General features: G+C 38.8%; 1 protein-coding gene across 1 annotated transcript; it reads right to left on the reverse strand.

The window, feature by feature from the left end:
* Positions 1–365: 365 nt before the first annotated feature.
* LOC114046282 (sulfotransferase 1C2-like) lies at positions 366–19367 on the reverse strand. Its single transcript, XM_027866572.1, has 7 exons — positions 19193–19367; positions 15126–15251; positions 9641–9738; positions 8670–8796; positions 1351–1445; positions 730–910; positions 366–478 (listed from the first exon to the last, which is right to left on the reverse strand). Exons 1-7 carry the CDS (start codon positions 19359–19361, stop codon positions 366–368), a joined length of 909 nt encoding a protein of 302 aa, XP_027722373.1. The 5' UTR covers positions 19362–19367.
* Between the last annotated feature and the right edge of the window lie 411 nt (positions 19368–19778).

The following is a 19778-nucleotide window of genomic DNA, read 5'->3' on the forward strand; positions in this document are numbered from 1 at the left end:
CTCGTTTCTAAACCTCAGTGTTTAGCTTAGTCTAATAAGTCAAGTTTATTCATAAGGGCAGAGACAGTAGGCACCATTCATTATTAGTGTTTTTAATAATGGCATTATATGACCATTACAATCATTGGAGACCAATTCTACCACGAGATTATACATTTAGAGCATGCTTTCTTAGGTTCTGTTGTTTGGTGGCTGTTAATAGTGGATTTATGAGGATAAAATGAGATAAAATTTGCAAAGCACTTTGCAAACCTGAAAGTGCTATATAAATGTAGCTATTATTATTATTATTATTATCATCACTATCATCATCATCATCATAATCAACATCATCATTGTCATTATCATCATTATTCACACTGTTGTCATATTTCCATGCGGAAGGTTAGAGAGGTTCCTTCCATCTTCTTCTTATAGTCATTGTTAAATTTCTCATTCTGAGCCACAGTGAAGTGGTTTTTCCAATCTCCAACAATTCCTATAAAAAGGAAGAGCCAAAGTTTTAATTCTATAAAGTGGTATGTAAAATTATATAGTTATATAAACTAGTAGGATGCCCCAGAAGAATTCCTTTTACTTTAGAACCAAGCGCACATCATGTGACAAACAGATTTTAGGTAGGTGGAATATATGATTTCGTCACCACTGAAAACCTAAATTCTCTTGTAGGAAAGATTATATAAATTAAAGAGATGAGTGGAGAAGTGGATAAATAAACTAAATACCCACCCTTTCTCATGAAGGGGGAAATGGATTGGTCCATAATAGTTTTGGGCACTGTGGAGCGGTTTATCATGGGATTTTCTTTCATTTTCTCAAATGACGTTTCCTGTACAATTTTATCCAGTATCATTTCATCCAGGTTCTTTCCCATGAACTTCATCACCTTCTGAATTTCACGCTTTGGATTCTGTGGTGGGACAACACAATGTTAGAGAGACCAAGATAGGCTATAAAATTATGATTTGGAAATGTCTGTGGTAGAGGCAGCACATTAATAGATAAAGGCATAGATGGGAAATAGAGTGATAATTTTGTGTGTACCTTACAATATTATGAGCCCTAAGAGTGAAGGGACTAGGTTTTATTTAATCTTTGATTTCTCTCTCAGACCATAACATAGTGCATTGCTCATAATAGCTGCTTAATAAATGTTGGTTGAAGTAGAGAAGACTAGAGGACCAAAAGGATAAGTTCTAAGGTATGACCCTGATGAATTTCTGGGAAGCACACATATCCATTCCTTCATGATCTGCTAATTAGGAGTGTAGACATGATTCGGCTCTGCTGCTCAGAAGCTGTCTGCAAGAATCTTCAGTAAGAGGCTGTGCCTCTCAATTCTTCACTCACCTCTTTCATGTCCTCATAAAAAAGGAAGAGAATTTGGTGTTTGTCTTTTGCCTTCCACCATCCTTTAACATGGTCATACCAGGGGCCACAGCTCACTGAAATAGAAAGAAAACATAACAACCTAAGTGAGGATGTATATGAACCTACAAATGAGCAATATCTACTTATTTTATGCTCTGATAGGGTATGTCACTCATGCAAAGTGAATCTGGGTGACTTGGGGATCCTAATTCTCAACATGAGGTTCCCAGGGGCCAACAGAGATTGAAAAAGGGGCCTGAATTGAAGATAGCACAGACCTGACCAAGTAGTTGATGCTCTCACTCTCTGCTTGGAGGCAGTGAACTATAGTTCTCAAGTACTCATCTTCCTCTGAAATCTAGACTAAGTGGGGAAGCAGGAGAATAAACCACCCAAGCCAGAAGACAGACAAATGTACTGCTGAGGTATCAACTTAGGAAGGAACAAGATCAAAGCACAGAGATAGACCAAGAATAGAAGAGCAAATGAGAAAAAAAACCAGATTAGAAGGTAAGTCATTAGGAATAGGTCACAGTTGTATGAAGCTTTAAGATTTGCAAAACTGCTTTACATACATTAGTTCATATGATCCAAAAACTCTCTTTGAGGTAGGGGCAATTATTATGGCTATTTTACAGATGACCAATCTGACCCTCAGACATGTCAAGTGATTTGCTCTGGATCTCACAGTTAAGGAAGTGTCTTGAGTGGGATTCAACAAGGTCTCCCTGTGAAACCTGGACAGTATACCAATGCCATGCCAGGAAACTGAATTGCTTCCATTTGAACTGTCTTAGGAAGATTCTGAAGATCATCTGGCCAGGATAGGATACCAGACACTGAGGTCCTCTCTCGAATTAAACTGCCAGGCATTCAAACTGTGCTGCAGAGAGCACAACTCTGATGGGCTGGCCATGTCAAATGCAAAATGTCTGCTTGCCAGAAAGACTATGTTATGGAGAACTCACACCGAGCAAGCACTCTCATGGTAGTCAGAAGAAGCAATACAAGAACACTCTCTCTCTCTCTCTCTCTCTCTCTTTTTTTTTTGCTAGGCAGTGGGGTTAAGTGACCTGCCCAGGGTCACACAGCTAGTGAGTGTTATGTGTCTAAGGCTGGATTTGAACTCAGGTCCTGCTGAATCCAGGGTCAGTGCTCTATCCACTGTGCCACCTAGCTACCCCAACAAGGACACTCTCAAGGTTTCTCTTAAGAAGTCTGGAATTGATTATGTGACATGGGAGCTACTGGCCCAGGACCACCCAGCATGGCATGCCCATATCAGAGAAGTGTTGTGCTCTATGAGCAAAGCAGAACTGAAGTAGCTCTAAAGAAACGCGAGATACACAAATGTAGAGAATCCACCCCAAATGTTCCATGGACTATTTGTGCCTGACCTGTGGTATAACATTCTCAGTTCCTTTTGATCTGATCAGCCATAGTAGGATGCACAGTAGCTTGACTCCAGCATAGTGATGTCATTTTGATCCTCTTTGAGAATGAAGGAAGGACAAAAACAAACCAAGCTTCACTCCAAGTCTATTTTATCCACTATGCTATTCTACTCAGGGCCACTAGGTGGTGGACTCATCTTCCTCAGTCCAAATCTCAGACACTTTCCAGCTCAATGACCCTGGGCAAATCATTTAACCCTGTTTGCCTCAGTTTCCTTAGCTGTAAATGAGCTGGAGAAGGAAATGTCAAGCCACTCCAGTATCTTTGCTAAGAAAATTACAAATGGGGTCTTGAAGAGCTGGATGTGACAGAAAAACAACTGAAAAGGCCCTTCTATCTCCTTAAGTCAGAAACAAGGTAAAATAGGGAAAAGAAGACATCTGGATAGGATAATAATTATCAACTACATTGGTTCATCCTTTCTATTATGGAGTATTCTTTTTAATCACACACACACACACACACACACACACATTAGAAAAAACAATTGAAACAACAATAGAAAAATCTAACTGCTTTCATTACTTTGTCCAGGAGTGAATTAGAATAAAAAGTGCGATCATAGGAGAAAAGAACACAAGATTTGTATATTTTCTAGTACCTTGTATGCTGTAATGTGCACCTAGTACATACGTCTTCCTCAGTTTCCTTAGCTGAATCATTATCCATGTCTTACCTCCCAACTGTCAATATACCACAGTTATAATCTTTCTCTCTACACCCCTTTCTTGCTGATCCATTTACCCCATGCAGCCTTCTCACCATGGAACATCCTTCTACTCCCTTCTCCCAAAGGTGAGTTTTCATAGTGCCTTCAATTTGGGGCGGGGTCCTGGTGGGCCAACCTTTATTGCCCTTCCATACTTCAACACCATGCCCTCTCCTCCCTCAACTTTTCATCTCCATTTTGTATGTTGTTTTTTCCCATTGGAAACAGGGACAAACTTCCTTTTTGCTTGTATTTGTATCTCCAACACTTAGCATAATCCCTGGCACATAGTAAGCATTTAGTACATGCTTCTTGCCTTACCTTGATGAACTTGGCAGCTTCCTTCACTACATAGATGAATCCTAGATCCACCTTTCCAATCCCAAAGTCTCTTCTGAGCTTTAGTTCTGTATTACCAATAGCCAGTTGGATATTTCCCAGTGGGTATTCCATAGACATCCCAACATATCCAAAATAGATCTTTCCTCCTCAAAACCACATTGTTTGCAGGCTTCCCTATTTCTGTTTAAGTCATTATCTTTCCATTTACCTAGGTTTGTCAGAACCTCAGAATTGTCCTCTACTATTTTCCCTCTCATCTCCCACTTCTGGTTAATTATCAAACTTGTTTATTCTTTTTCTATAGCATCTTTTATATCCATCCTCTTCTCTCTACTCACATGACCACCACCCTACTTCAGGCCTTTATCACCTTTTTTGTCTGGGCTATTTTAGCAGCCTCCTAATTGGTCTCCTTGCCTCATATTTCTTACCTCTCAGTCTCTCAGCTAATAAGCATTTATTAAGCATCTATTATGTTCCAGGTACCGTGCTAAGGTCAGGGATACAAAGAAAGGCAAAAGGTAGTTTGTGCAATTGAGGAGCTCACAATCTATTTGGGGGAAACAACAAGTAAACAGTTATGCACAAACCAGCTATGTGCAGGATAAAAAGGAAATAATTAACACAGGGAAGGCACTAGAATTAGGAGTGATTGGGAAAGGCTTCCTATAGAAAGTAAGATTTTAGTTTGGACTTGAAGGAAGCAGGGAAGTCAGGAGGTAGAGGTAAAAAGGTAGAGCATCCCAGGCCTGGGAAACAGCCACAGAAAATGCCTAGAGCCAAGAGATGGAGGTCTTGTTTGTGGAACAGCAATGAGGCCAGTATCACCAGATTGAAGTAGTGGGACGTGAGGTATAAGAAGATTGGAAAGGTATGTGTGTATGGGTAAGTTATGACGGATTTTGAATGCTGAACAGAAGAATTTGCATTTGATCCTGGAGGTGATAGGGAGCACTGGAGCTTTTTTTTAATTCTCTACATGGGATGTAACATTCCTAAAACACATTTCTGACCATGCATTCTTGTGCTCCAATACAAAATCTGCTCATTTACAAAATCTGCTGTTGCTTTCCAAACTCTTCATGATCAGGTTCCAGTCTACCTATCCAGGCTTCTTATTTCTCTTCAGTCAAAGTGGCCTATTTGCTGTTCTTCATACACAGCATTCCATCTTTTATTTGTGTGTCTCTGCACTATCTTTGCACTCCAAGGCTGGAATGCCTTCCTCACCTTCCACAATAAGAGAAACAGGAATCCCTCATTTCCTTTAAAACTCAAGTGTGAGCTCTTATATCATGCCTTTCCTGTCCACCCCCCTCCCATTACTTTGTATTTACCTTCTCCCCCTCTCCATCTCCCTCTCCCTCTTCCTCTTCCTCTCCCTCCCTCCCTCCCTTCCTTCCCTCCCCTTCCCTTCCCTCCCCCTCCCCCCCTCTCATATTTACTTAGGTATGTACATGCTGTATACACATGCTGTGATCACAGGATGTGAGCAATCCATCTATATGTCAACATTTAAGTGTCTGCATGCTGGATGTAAGTTCCTTGAGGACAGTGACTATTTCATTTTTGCTCTTTATATTCTCTGTGCCTAACACTTAATCTGACACTTAATGGGTGCTTAAGAAATGCTTATTGATTAATTGATCTTGTAATTACATTGTCAATTTTTTTGAAGTTAAATGTAGGATTTATCTCTTATTACATTTTGCCTTATTAGAGCTGACCAGTGTCTTAGTCTTTTGAGATCTTTTTGGATAATGACTTTGCCATCCAATTATTAGCTCTCTTTGGGATCCTCCACGGGAGACTTTCTAATAATAGCTAGCATTCACATAGTTCTTTGCATATATTACCTTATTTTATCCTCACCACAACCCTGGTAGTCATGCGTTATTATTATCCCTATTTTATAGATGAGGAAACTGAGGTAGACAGAAGTTAAGTGACTTGCCTAGGGTCACACCGTTAGTAAGGGTTTGAGGCAAAATTTGAGCTCAGGTTTTTCTGAGTCTGTGCCAACCTCTGATCTACTGTGGTATTTACCTACCAATTTACTTTCTAGCTGACATTTACCCACTGGTGACTGTCTATTCTTTAGGTCTGGTCATTCAGGCAGTTAATAATAATGATGATGATGTAATAATAGCTAGTGTTTAGTGCTTTAAGATTTGCAAAGCTCTTTACATGTGTTAACCCATTTGATTCTCACAACAAGATACTATTATTAGCAGTCAAGATTAATGTTTACTAAGGCCTACTATTTGTTAGGCATTGACCTAAGAACTGGAGACTCAAAGAAAGATAAAAGATAGTTCTTGCTTTCATGGAGCTAATAGTCTAATGGGGGAGAAAACATGCAAACCTCAATGTACACTCTACATATAGGATAAATTAGAAATAATTAATAGAAGTAAGGTACTTGGATTCAGGGGGCTGAAGCAAGACTTCTTGTAGAAGGTGGGATTTTTTCTGGGACTTGAAGGAAGTCAGGGAAGCTGGGAGGTGGAGATGAGGAGAAAGAACATTCTAGGAATGAAGAAAATGCTTGGAATTGGGAGATAGAGTGTTGCGTGTAATGAAGAGCAAGAAGACCATGGATTGTAGAGTATGTGGGAGGGTGTAAGATGAAAGAATATGAAAAAAGAGGGGATGTTAATTATGAAGGGCTTTGAAGGCCAAAGAGAAGATTTTATAGTTGATCCTAGAGATGACAAAGGACCATTGAAGTTTATTGAGTAGGGTGTGAAATGGTTAGTCCTATGCTTTAGGAAGAACACTTTGATGGTTGAATGATTCATGCAATGGAGTGGGGAGAGACTGAGATCAACCAGTAGGCTATTGTGCTGGTCTAACCATAAAGTGATAAGGACTTGCAGCAGGGTGATGGCAGTGTCAGAGAAAAAAAAAGTATGCACAAGTTGTTATGAATGTAAATTGATAGGCCTTGGCAACAGATTGGATATGGGAAGAGAGTGAGAAGTCAAGGATGACCACCTTGGTTTTGAGACTGAATGATTGGGAGAATGGTAGTACCCTTAACCCTACTAGGGAAGTTAGGAGGAGGGGACGGTTTTTGGGGAAAGATAATGAATTCCGTTTTGGGCACGTTGAGTTTAAAATGTCTATAGGACTTCCAGTTTGAGATGTCTAATAGGCAGTTGGAGATGTGAGACAAGAGCCAGCAGAGAGATGAAGGCCGGAGAAGTAGATTTGAGAATTATCATCATAGAGATGGCAATCGAATCCCCATTTTTTTTAAACAAATGAGGTAACTGAGACACACAGAATCTAAGTGACTTGCCCAGGGTCATAGGGCTAGGAAGTGTCTGAGTCAGTATTTGAATTCAGGACTCTCTGACTCCAAGTCCTGGTCTCTTTCTACTTTCGGTGGCTGTCAACCTTTGGCAACAGACCTTGGGAAGTCCCATAATTCAATGTGCACATATACTAACCATCTCATTAAAAGATTTAGTATGCTAAATAAACAAACATACCTTCTACAAAAAAATAAATATCTACTAAGTATATCTATTTATATATATCCACACACACATAAATAACTTCATACATCTATTGGGTATTGTTATGATTAGTAAACTGATATAATATATTTACACAAAACTGAAAAAACAAAAATGTCCATTGAAAAGTATTATTAAACTTTTAGTTGATTTTTGTCAACATGTGTTTACTCAATCCATGGATACTAATGCGATGACTATCACGTGGGGGTCCACACAATGTTTGGGTCATGAAAGGTCCTGATTCTTGAAAAGTCTAGGAACTGCATCTCTCCATTTTGTTCATGAGGACAGTAAGAAAAACTCACCAAAAGCCTTGTTGAAATCTACTATGCCATGTTTAAAGCATTCCCTTAAATCAGTGCAGAAACCATGACAAAATAGGTAATGCATTTAGTCTGGTTTAACCTTGCATAATGTGTTTTTGAATTTTGCTAGGAACTGAAATTAAACTCTTTCTCACCACCCAATGAGTTAGTAGAATGTATGTTTCCAGTTTTTATATATGTATAAACTTATTTATATATGTACATATATACACACATGTACATACATACATGTATCTATCTATTGCTTTATTTAGCAAGATCCCTAGATAAAAAATTGACTTGTTACACATCCTATTTCCAACTATAATAGTGTTCTATATTGCTGCTCTCCATAAGAATTGAGTTATTTTTCTAAAACAGTTATGGTCAGTAATGTAAATACAGAAATTAAAACATAATAAATTGCTTCTGTTTCAGAAGAATAAACACTGTGTATAGAAATAAGGTTTTTTCAAAGTCTTTTTGCCTCTTTTTCATATCCCTGGCACTTAGCACAGTACCTGGCACATAGCACACATTTAATATGATATTGTATATAGGATAAATAACACTTATCTGGGATGTTGTAAAGGGTATTTGGTCTTTAGGTAGAGGTTGGACTAAGGTTTATGGAATCCTTTGCAACTTCAGAATTCTAAATTCTGTGCCTTTTACACAGTTGGAAAGGGGATCTGCAGGACAAAGGATAACCTGTACAAACAAGATTATTCATACCCATATATACATAACCCAGGAAACTGGGTTAGCACAGCTTTTCATCCTGCCAGCAGCTAGAATGGCAAGATTGCATCTCCTAGACGTGTGATTCTACCTTAGAGATAAAAAGATTAACAGTGTTATACTGTGTTTTAGAGAATAATCCAAAATGTTGTGATCATGTAGGTCTATCTCAAGTCAGAGTCGAAATTAAAACTGACATTAATTAAAGCATTTCCTTACCTTTCCCATTCATGAAGTTTTCAAAATATTCTTCCCACGTTCCTGGTTCAGGGAGTGTTTGGCTCATCCTTTGGAAATGGTAATAGGATACCATGCAGTCTTTGGCATTGCGAGCTACATAAATGATCTTGGGAAAGTGAGTATAATATATAGAAAAGATGTTAATTTTACACAAGTTGTCATATCCATCAGTAACAATTATGTGCCAATCACTGTTATAGGCACCATGACAATCACAAGGGAAATAATAGGCACAGTTCCTAATGGGATAACATAGGATAGGACATTGTTTGTAAATACAAATGATAGAAACATAGACATAACCAATTACAGTTTTTACATATAGGTCATATGATCATAGATTTAGAGCTAGAAGGGACCACAGAAGTTATATAGTCTAACCCTCTAATTTTACAAATGAGGAAACTGAGGCTAAGTGAGGTATCCAAGTGACTTGTCCAAAGTCACAGTTAAGTGGCAGAGTCGGGGGTTGAACCCAGGCCTTCTGACCCCAAATTGAGTATTTTCTAATGCATGATTGACAGACAGGATATGCTAAGGGGAATATCAAAGCAACTGAATAAATAACGGAGAAAGTAAATCTTAAAGCAGAATTTTGAAGTGGGAGGGGGTAGTTTGGTAACTAGGTGGGAGAAGGGCATTATTAACGTGAAAATTATTTTGAGATGAGAAGGGATAAATCATATTTGGTTTTATTGTAAACAGATTATCTTGTTTGACCCAGAAAGCATGAGCTTTTAATATCTTAAACTTAAAAAGTTTAAGACCTTTCTCAGGAAAATTAACTGTTTTCGGGTATGTGAAGGGCAACCAGGTGGCACAGTAGATAGAGTTCTAAGCCTGGAGTCCGGAAGACTCATCTTTGTGAGCTCAAATCTGGTCTCAGACTTTATCAATTAAATGAATTTGATTACTCTTTCAGGTTACCCTGCATAATAGTTTCTGCTTACCTTACAGGTGCTTTCCCAGAAGGATGGAGGCAATAGTTGGGAGGGAAGGTGTGTCTTCAGTATCCGAGGAGAGGGCATTGTATTGGCTTGGTCCACACCTGGAAATAATTTAGACTAAGTGAGGGATAGACTAAGCAGATAGATTAATCATCAAAAGAGGCTTCTTTAAAGAAAGTCCTATTGAGTATCTCTCGTTGTCCAAAATCTCTACTTTCCCCATATAATTTTGGGAGCTTTTTCCATGGATTAATTATTGTGGATTACAAAGTAGAACCAATAGGCAGTATCTCCTTTTTCTTTATGAAAATGAAATATTGTAATCTTAGTGAGATCCCCTCGGTTCCCAAATAAGATTCAACTGCATCAGACCAATGATTGTAATGAGTGTCTTGCCAAGAGTCAGCATGTTATAGTGAACAGACATAGCTTCAATCAATCAGAGCAGTGTTCTCGTCCCACCTTTGATCCGTATCAACTGTGTGACCCTGGGCAAGTTACGTAATTTCTCAGAGCACCAGGGAACTCTAAGACTGCTGAGTCAAAGCAATATTCATTGACACCTATAGAAATAAAATTTCAGGTCTGGTTCCCCCTTGCCCTGTAAAAAAAAAAATAGTCTCTCATTTTTGTTTATTTTGTGTTATGCTTTTATTTCACTATCTCTGTTCATTCACTTCACAATATTTATGGAGCATTTGTTTTGTTTAAGGCACTACTATAAGTGTTGTGGAGGATACAAAAATGAATAAAACACAGGCCCAACCCTTAAGGAATTTATGTCTAGTAGGAGATATAAGATATACAGAAATAATCATAATACCAGGGAGATTATGAGAAGTGCTGTAAGAACAAAGTTCTTTGGGGAAATCAGAGGAAGCAACTGCTTTTGATTTTAATTAGGAAAATTTTTATATCTTCTTGCCTGTTGCTATTTCTTCTTGTCTAACCACCTGACTTTTTTTTTTAACCTTCCATGTTTTCAGTATTGCCAGTTTTGCTTTGTCCTTGCCTGTCAAATTGTTCTTGCCCACTGTCCTTGCCTTTTTCTTGTGTTTGAACTTTCTGCTGTAAAAAAGAGTCAACAACCAATCAATCAACAAGTGTTCATTCGATGTCTAATGGGAATAATGAAGTAGTATAATTAGTTGCGACTCTCTAAAACCACAATTAATTTACAACGGTAGTTATATGTAATGTAGAACTTATCAAAACTTTCTTCCATAAATAACCCTTTTGCAAGTTACCAGTAAGCCTGGCAATTGATGTAGTTAGGGAAGAATAGATAAGAACAGGTAAGAAAAAGGAGGGTTCAGCATTCCTGGTTCTTGGCGAGTAGTGCCTCCTGACTTCCCTGAAGGCTCTACTCGCTTGGTCCTCTGCTTCCTTTCTGACCCTGAGGCCTCTCAGCACCTCTAATTGCTTTTATTTTTTGTTTGTTTTTTGGCCACATGGGACTTCTGCTCAACCATATCTTTTCCCTTGTGCTCTCTTCCTACTAGAGACCTTTCATTCCAATGCAGTGGGAGAAAAGCCAAAGGTAGACTGCTAGAAGAAACAAAAGTCTGATCCTTGACCTCACAGGAAATGTAGTAGGGCAGAGGAAGAGAGAGGAGCACTGGGGTATTATTAGACTATAGATCACAGCAAAGTTTTAGAAAAATTACCTTGTAGGTAATTGTAGGGCAGCTAGATGGCACAGTGGGTAGAGCTCTGGCCTTGGAGTCAGGAGGACCTGAGTTCAAATTTGGCCTCAGACGCATAACACTTAGTAGCTGTGTGACTCTGAGCAAGTCACTTAACCCCAATTGCCCGCCCCCAAAAAGAGCTGCTTCTTAAAGGATTAATCACACAAGAACACTTTAAAAAATTACCTTGCAAGATGTTAATTTGGCTATTTTACTCTAGTGGGTATTATTTTATGTCAATAGTATGAACAACAGACTGGCATATCACTTGGCTAATCAGCTTTCTACCCTAGTACTTACTGTGAGAAAGACCAAAAACTATTCATAAATGCTTAGTTAAGGCATCCACTTCTGGGTTTTTCTGGAGCAGTTGCTACCCAGTATTAATACCCATAAGTCCTCCCTACCTCATTGTTGTATCTTTCGAGAAGTTGAGGGAAAGGTCCTTTAACTTGAAATCATATCTCTGTAGGAAAAGTCCCATTTGCAGCAAAATATTCGCTGTCGAATTTCTGGTGGTAGCAAAGAACTGCATAAAACTGGATTCCCATTGATTAAGGATGGCAAATCAATTTTAGCAAAAGTATGTAGTGGAATATTATTGTACTGTAAGAAATGATGAATATGAAGCATACAGAGAAATACACAAAGACAATTCAGAGAGAGAATTAAGCAAAAGCAGTAAGACAATGCACATGATGACTACAGTAATGTAAATGGAAAGAAAAAACAGAAGAGAAGTTAAATGCTATATAATTATGAAGACTAATGCGGTATAATTATGAAGACTAAGCTTGGTCTTGGAGAAGAGTTGGAAAAAAGAAACCTTCCTCTCTTCTTTGTAGAGGCGGGGGGACTATAGGTGTGGAAAATTGCATGTATTACTAGATATAATCAAAATGTTGGTTGGTTTTGCTGAACAGCTTCGCTTCCCCTCCCCTTTTTTAAAAAATTTTTATTACAAAGGAGGGACCATTGGGTAGGGAGGTGGAAGAGATATATTCAGATGTGATTTTGAGGTAGAAAATGAAAGACATTAATAAAAAGAAGAAATCACACTTCTATGCAGCAAAAAATATTTCTAGATAGGATCAGGCATATAGGCTGGTACTTCTGGTCTGAGGCTCTAACTGCTTATTGCAGAATCTAGGACTATTAGTGGTTCTTTACCTTTGGGAGTACGTAAGACTTTGGCTTTACAATAACTAATCCATCTTTGACAATAACACTCTCATTAGGGCCACCTGCTGCTCCTATCCCAGGACTCCATAATGGCACTCCATGGCTTGGGTGTGGCATTGTTTCTTCTGCTCATCATGTTTATAGATGAAACTCCATCTCACCAAATAGCAGCTACTTTGTAGCTACCTTGCTTTTGTTTTTCTTTCTGACTTCTCCCAACCTGTCAGTCTGTGGCCGTGGTTCAACATAAAGGCAGGGCAAGAAATTTGAACTGGGAGATTTTGATCACTAGATGGACAGGTGGCCTAGCAATCAGAAAGGATTCCAGGTCCATGTGTGAATTGAAGGTCAGGGTGAAACAGTGACTTAAAAACAAGGCAGTCAAGTAGCATGGTACAATGGATACAGTGCTGGACTTAAAACCCAGGTATGTGACCTTTGGCAAGTTAATTGGTATTTCAACCAGTTTCCTCATTTGTAAAATGAGAAGATTGATCTTAATGAACTCCAAGTTTTCATATATATATATTTATATATATATATATGTATGATGTACATACATATATATGTATATGCACACGTGTTATTCAGTCATTTCAGTCATGTGTGACTCTTTGTGACCCCATTTGGGATTTTCTTGGCAAAGATACTGGAGTGGTTTGCCATTTCCTTCTCCAGCTCATTTGACAGATGAGGAAACTGAGGCAAACAGGTTTAGGTGACTTGCCCAGGGTCACATAGCTAGTGTATGAGGTCAGATTTGAACTCAGGAAGATGAATCTTCCAGCACTCTATCCATTGCCACCTAGCTGCCCGCATACACACACATACACACACACACACACACACACATTATATATATATATATATATATATATATATATATATATATATATATATACACACATATATACATATACATACAGTTGTCTCTTCCACATCATGGGGGTTAGGGATGCAGCTATCTGGAAAATAGGCATAAATTTTTTTGGCCCTCCCTTCATAGCTGAGAAGTCTGAATTTTTATGGCATGTTGATATTATACAATACTATACATATATTTTATGTATTTCTGAGTTTCTAAACTTTTTCTGTGTCTTCTGCTGGCCTTCACATGTCATCTGTGGCTTCTGCAAAACTCCCCCAAAATTCTCATTTAATTTTTTTTTTTGCCGACTTGCAATATATTGAAACCACGATGGGGAACGTGGCAATGTAGAAGGTATAACTCATGTGCTTGTGAGGGAAAGGGGTTTTCATTTCTTTGTATACACAGCTCCTAGAATATTGCCTAGTACATGATAAATGCTTAATAAATGTTTAATGGTTGATAAAAAGGGAAAAAGCTTTTCCTAAATAATTAGAGCCATGTCACATGGAATTGGTTGACATCAAGGGGTAGTGAATTACCATCACTGTTAAGTTTTCGAGTAAAAAATGGATGAGCCCTTGCCAGATGTATTGTAGAGTATATATCTATTTAGTGGAGGGTTGAACTAGATGACCTCTGAGGTCACTACTAACTCAGACTTCAGATTTAAAGTCAGGGCATATATGCATTCTGGGAATCAGAAAAAGCAGTTAGTAAGAAACTATATTGATAGACAAGAAGGATGAAGACAGAAGTACTGAATTACAAAGCAGGTGGACGAAGTCTGAGCTGGCAGGTACCAGGAGAGCTACAAAAGACAAGGCAGGGCAGTCCAAGGGAGGCAGGAGAACAGTCAATCAATCAATCAATCAAAATTTCTTATTAAGTCATTAGTATATGCCAAACACTGAGCTAAGCTTTGGGGTTATAAAGGCAAAAATAGTCTGTGCTCTCAAGGAGTTCACAGTTTAATGGAGGAGATTTGCCATTCAGTCTTTCAATCACATTCGACTCTTCATGACCTCATGGACTATCTTTTCTATAGGGTTTTCTTGGTCAAGATACTGGAGGGGTTTATCGTTTCCTTCTCCAGTGGATTACTTTTTTTTGGTCAGAGCTCTCCACCATGACCTGTCCATCTCAGGTAACCCTGCATGGCATAGCTCATAGTTTCATTGAGCTGACAAGGCAATGATCCAGGAGAGGCTTTTTTTAGACAAACAGGTTGAATGACTTGTCCAGGGTCACACAACTCATAAGTGTCTGAGGCTGGATTTGAACTCAGGTCTCTAGGACCAGCATTCCATTCACTTAGCAACCTAGCTGCCCAAATGGGGGAGATGCTATGTAAATAACTAGGAACATATAGTTGCTATGTATAGAATAGATTTGAGGTAAACTCAGGGTTAGTTAGTACAAACTGGGGGAACCAAGAAAGACCTTCTGCAGAAGATAGGATATGAACTGAGAAAGGTCAACAAGAGATTTTGCTTCTATAATGAATTTTTAGTTAGAAGCTTCTTATATACTTCCTATTGGGAAGTAACCATTTCTAATTCTTAGCCATCTTAGGGTCTGCTGCTTGGAGCGAGAAGGTTCTACCTGGTGAGAGCAGGTGTATATTTGGAAAATTGTAGCAGACACACACAAATACACATCCTACTTTGTGGTGTTTATCATTGTAATTAAGACTGCATAGTGATCACAGGGAAGGGGACTGAGAAAAGATAGGGAGAAAAGTGCCCACCGGAAGGTTGAGGTAAAAGTGACCACTCGATGAAAGGATGCCGAAGATGAATGACTGATCGTTGACACTTTTCCACATCTCCATTCTGTTCAATCATGTCCACAATTTCCTGAGTCCATGTTGTTCCTGATTCCCAGGTAGAAAGAATTAGAAGCAGAAAGCACTTGAAAGCACCATTTTAACTACCGTCCCTGTTTGTCTTAGCTAAAGTAGACCCTGCTACACTAGCTATATCATCCTCAATTCATAACTCTATTATCTGTGGTAGATAGATGTTCTTCCCTTTGTTGCTAAGAAATGACTGAAATTCACTGGAAATGATGTGATAGACCCACTGTTTTTAGAAGTAGAAGAGAATTCAAAGCTTCTGGAAGCTTTCCACTTGGGATAGGGAAGTAGCTATATTTTTAGGAAGGGTGACTGGTGAACTATGAACTTATGGAGGCATATAAAATCACTCTAGACCATAGATTTAGATTTGGAAGGGACCTTAGAGATTGAATTGAATTGAATTCAAACCCCTCATTTTACAAATGAAGACTGTAGGGTCCTGAGAATTGAAACCATTCTCCTAAAGTCACATAGGTAGGAAGAGCAGGGATTTGAACCCAGAATTCTCCAAACCCCTTACTTCTTAATGATGTTGCATCCCTTTTTTGCCCACTTTGAGGGCAAGGAATGTCATAATTACTAGAGGGAGAAAACTGTCCAAACCATACAAAAGGAACACTGTAACAACTCATATTTATGTAGCACTTTTGGATTTGATAAAGTGCTTTCTTTTTTTTTTCTTTTTTCTAGTGAGGCAATTGGGGTTAAGTGACTTGCCCAGGGTCACTGGTAGGAAGTGTCAAGTGTTTGGTCTGAGGCCAGATTTGAACTCGGGTCCTCCTGACTTCAGGGCCGGTACTCTAAATACTGGGCCATGTAGCTGCCCCTTAAACCTTAGTATTCTTATCTATCAAATAAGGACACTGAGGTTTTGTTGAGTATAGGAGTTATCAGAAATAAGCAACAGGCTAAAAGATGAGATTTTGGGGACTTTGATTATATCTCTGGAAGGTATGGGCATAATAATAATAATAATAATAATTGGCATTTATATAGATCTTTACATATATTATCTTATTTGATACTCATAATAACCCTGGGAAGTAGGTGCTGTTACTATCTTTCTTTTACAGATGAAATAACCACTCCCTCATGATTTAGGCCATCTCCTTGTCAGGGTCCAAATTAACTCTGCTTTGGATTTCTCTCTCGCTATATCAACTCAGAGCCTGTAGGTCTATCTAGAGGGGTATGTACCCAAACTCAACATACTCCTCTAGGCAGACCAGGGCCTCACTACTTATCCTCTTTTTATAGAGTACAGTACAAAGGCACATTTCTACGATAACTTGAGACAGTCAAATCATACATGTTTGAGACTTAATCACTTATTGCCAGTGTGGTGTAAATGAGCAGTAAGTAATCAAGGTATTCCCCACGACCCACCAAGGAGATACCCTCTATCATCACAATGAGCTGTTAATAGGTTATATTCATATCTACTCTCAGGAGATGTAAAAAAGTCCGAAAATGCCCCATCTTTTCGCCTTATTGCCCAGGCTTACTTCTGGGCCTCCTTCTATATGAGGTTATTCATTGTTCCTGGTCCAATTCAGATCTCCTAATTCCAGGTCCAGCAGTTTTTTTTTGAATAGACACCTCCACTAAAGTTATCCTCTGGTGTCTTGGGACAGAGTTAGATAGTCAGACTAGGACAGAGTCAGAACTAGAACAAGGAGAAATATGTTTCAGATGCTGAAATTTATGGGGGTCTCCTTAATGAATGGGGTTGTTATGGATAATTTAGTTACTGATATCAGAAGTGAAAACAACTAGGGGCACTTAGGATTCCCAAACCACTCTTCTAATATGAGATGGTTTCTTCTTCCTTGGCCTTAATTCTGCTCTGAATACACGTGAATACACTATTTTTTTTTACACTCCTCTGTTCTAAAGCACATTAAAAATATTATCATTTATACACAAATCTTACAGATCAACATTTTGGAAGCAAAGCTTCAGGAAATTTAAGCTCTGATAATCATTCACAAGTACTTTATAAGAACTCCCCTACAGATTCTACTTCAGAATGAATAGCCTCATAACCTTGTGGACTAGGCTTTTTGTAAGTACACTAGCCTGATAATTAGGGTGCCCCAGGTTGGAGTGCCTGACGTACATTGAGGGGGAAATGAGAAGCTGAGGACTTGGGGCACAAATTGAGAGACATTCTGTCAGATACTGTTAGCCCCAAGTCTCCTCATATCACTTTATTATCAGTAACTGTCCCCATTCCCTCATCTGGTTGAACCATCCTCCCCTCCACACACACCAGAGGCTTGACTTCTCTCTTAGGATCAATGGTAACTTAGTTATCATGTCTGCTGCATATTTTCACTACATCCTATGTTCAAAGGAGACACATGCCATGATTCTTTCACCATCTCCCTTTTTAGCCAAGGCTGGGGTGGGGGGTGAATAGGGCATAATATAGACTCATTGGGACCACTGTTCCCCTGGCATAACTGCATTCAGCCACGAGTTGCTCATAGGAAAGCTGGTGTACCCTAGCCTCATCTTTTCCTGCTTTGTCTCCTTGATGGGACTCTCTTCAAGTTTCTTCTTCCTTACCCCAAAGCCTCAGAATTCCTAAGTCACGACTCTGAAAGGTCCCACCAAAACGGAAGGTCTGAGAATATCAGCTTAGGGATGGCATCTATATATTTGTTCCCTGAGGATCAGCTCTAGTTAAAGTTCAGAGGATCTTATTGCTGGGTTTACTTCAGAGTGATGAACTTTTCTGGCCACAATGACTCTTGAGTGTATTAAGTTATAGGAAGCCTGTGTTCTATTTTGGCAGGAGTACTCTCATGAATGAAATCATGGAGAGGCAGCTGCGTGGTCTTGGAATCAAGAAGACTTGAGATCAAAATCTGTGTCAGACATTAACTCACTCTGTGAACCTGGCCAAGTCACTTAACTTTGGTTTCCTAGTATGTGAAATGGGGACGATAATAGCATCCACCTCAGAGTTGTGAGGCTCAAATGATGTGTGTGTGTGTGTGTGTGTATAAAAACTTTCTCTTTTAGTCCAGCAACCCTGAGGATCTTCCCCTCCCAGTTTGATTTTATTCTTTTTTCTTTTTTTTTGATTAAAGGGGCCTTTCCTTGACTCACTTCTTAAAGAGGCCTATTGACTGCATGGGCATCACCTCAGTGAAAGCGAAAACCTGAAAAGACCTTAGCTTAAAGGGCCAAGGTCTCCCATTGCATCCTGGGTCATCTCCAGTTGTCCTGATGAATATCTGAGCACTGGACCCAGATAGCTCAGGGGGAGAAAGTGAGGCTGGTGACCTTGTACAGCCCTCCCTCACTCAAATCAAATCAAAATCATCTCCCTGATGTCACAGTCCTCTTTGAGAATGAAGGACAAATACAACACCAATAACCAATATGTTTTTATATGTATGTATATATGCATATATGTATGTAAGATATATATTATATATTTGTTTTTTATATGTTTTATATATGTATACATGTATATATATGTAAAACAAAGTGCTATATAAATATTCTTCTTCTTATTATAGATCCTTCCTTCCCTCATTCAAGGCAGCTAGGTGGGAGAAAGATAAAGTACTGGAGTTGGACTACAGAAGACCTGAATTTATATCCTGCACCAGGTTCACCTGTGTGAATCTAGATAGATCACTTAATCTCTCAGCCTCATCTGTAAAATGGGGATAATAACAGTATCTATCTTACTTGTTGTTGTAAGGATAAAATGAAATAACATATATTGGTAAAGTACTTTGCAAATCTCAAAGCACTACAAAATAATTATTACATATAATTATATTTTATCAAAAATTATTAATATAACAACTTATATTAATAATCTCTTATTATATTAATGTAATATACAATAATTATAATACACACATAATACTTATATAAAGCATTAGCAATTATTATTATTAAGAGGAACTTCAGATCTTTCTAGACACACTCACCTGACTTAGGATAGGTACAGATGAGAAGATCATCATCCTTGGCCTTGAATTTCTGTATTTGGTCCCAGTTATTCACTGTTGTACTTGGCAGGAGGATCCCCTCCACTTCCCCCAAAGTTGCACGTTTCCTTCCCTCTGAAAACAGTGGTCTTTTTGCTTCCTGGGCCATACTCTCTTTCACCTGATCTTTATCACAGGCTAGAGGAGATACTGAAACCACAAAGAAAGGATGACAGTGTGTATGCTGATTGTTACTATTTAAGATCAGAGTTCAGGGATTCACAGTTTAAGGCCTTATATAAATATAAGTTCTTCTTATTATAGTTATTAGACCATAGTCCTCAAGCGTCCAGTCCAGTGGAGACTTCTTTCCCTGAGCCTCCTACTGTTGCATAGAAATGAATAGTTTAGGAAAGGCTGACTGCTGCTATTGGGAATTGGTGGAAACAGAGAGGGAACTGAGATGGAATTGGTGGAAGCAAAAGAACCTCAGAAAACTCTGGCCAGTATGGCAGAGGGTGGTGGGTGGACAGGCTCTGGTGAGGAAGCAGTCACTTGCAGGGGAGCAGAGAAAGACTTGAAGACC

Source organism: Vombatus ursinus, unplaced genomic scaffold, assembly GCF_900497805.2.
Source record: "Vombatus ursinus unplaced genomic scaffold, bare-nosed wombat genome assembly UNPS02014781.1, whole genome shotgun sequence".
Taxonomy (NCBI): Eukaryota; Metazoa; Chordata; class Mammalia; order Diprotodontia; family Vombatidae; genus Vombatus; species Vombatus ursinus.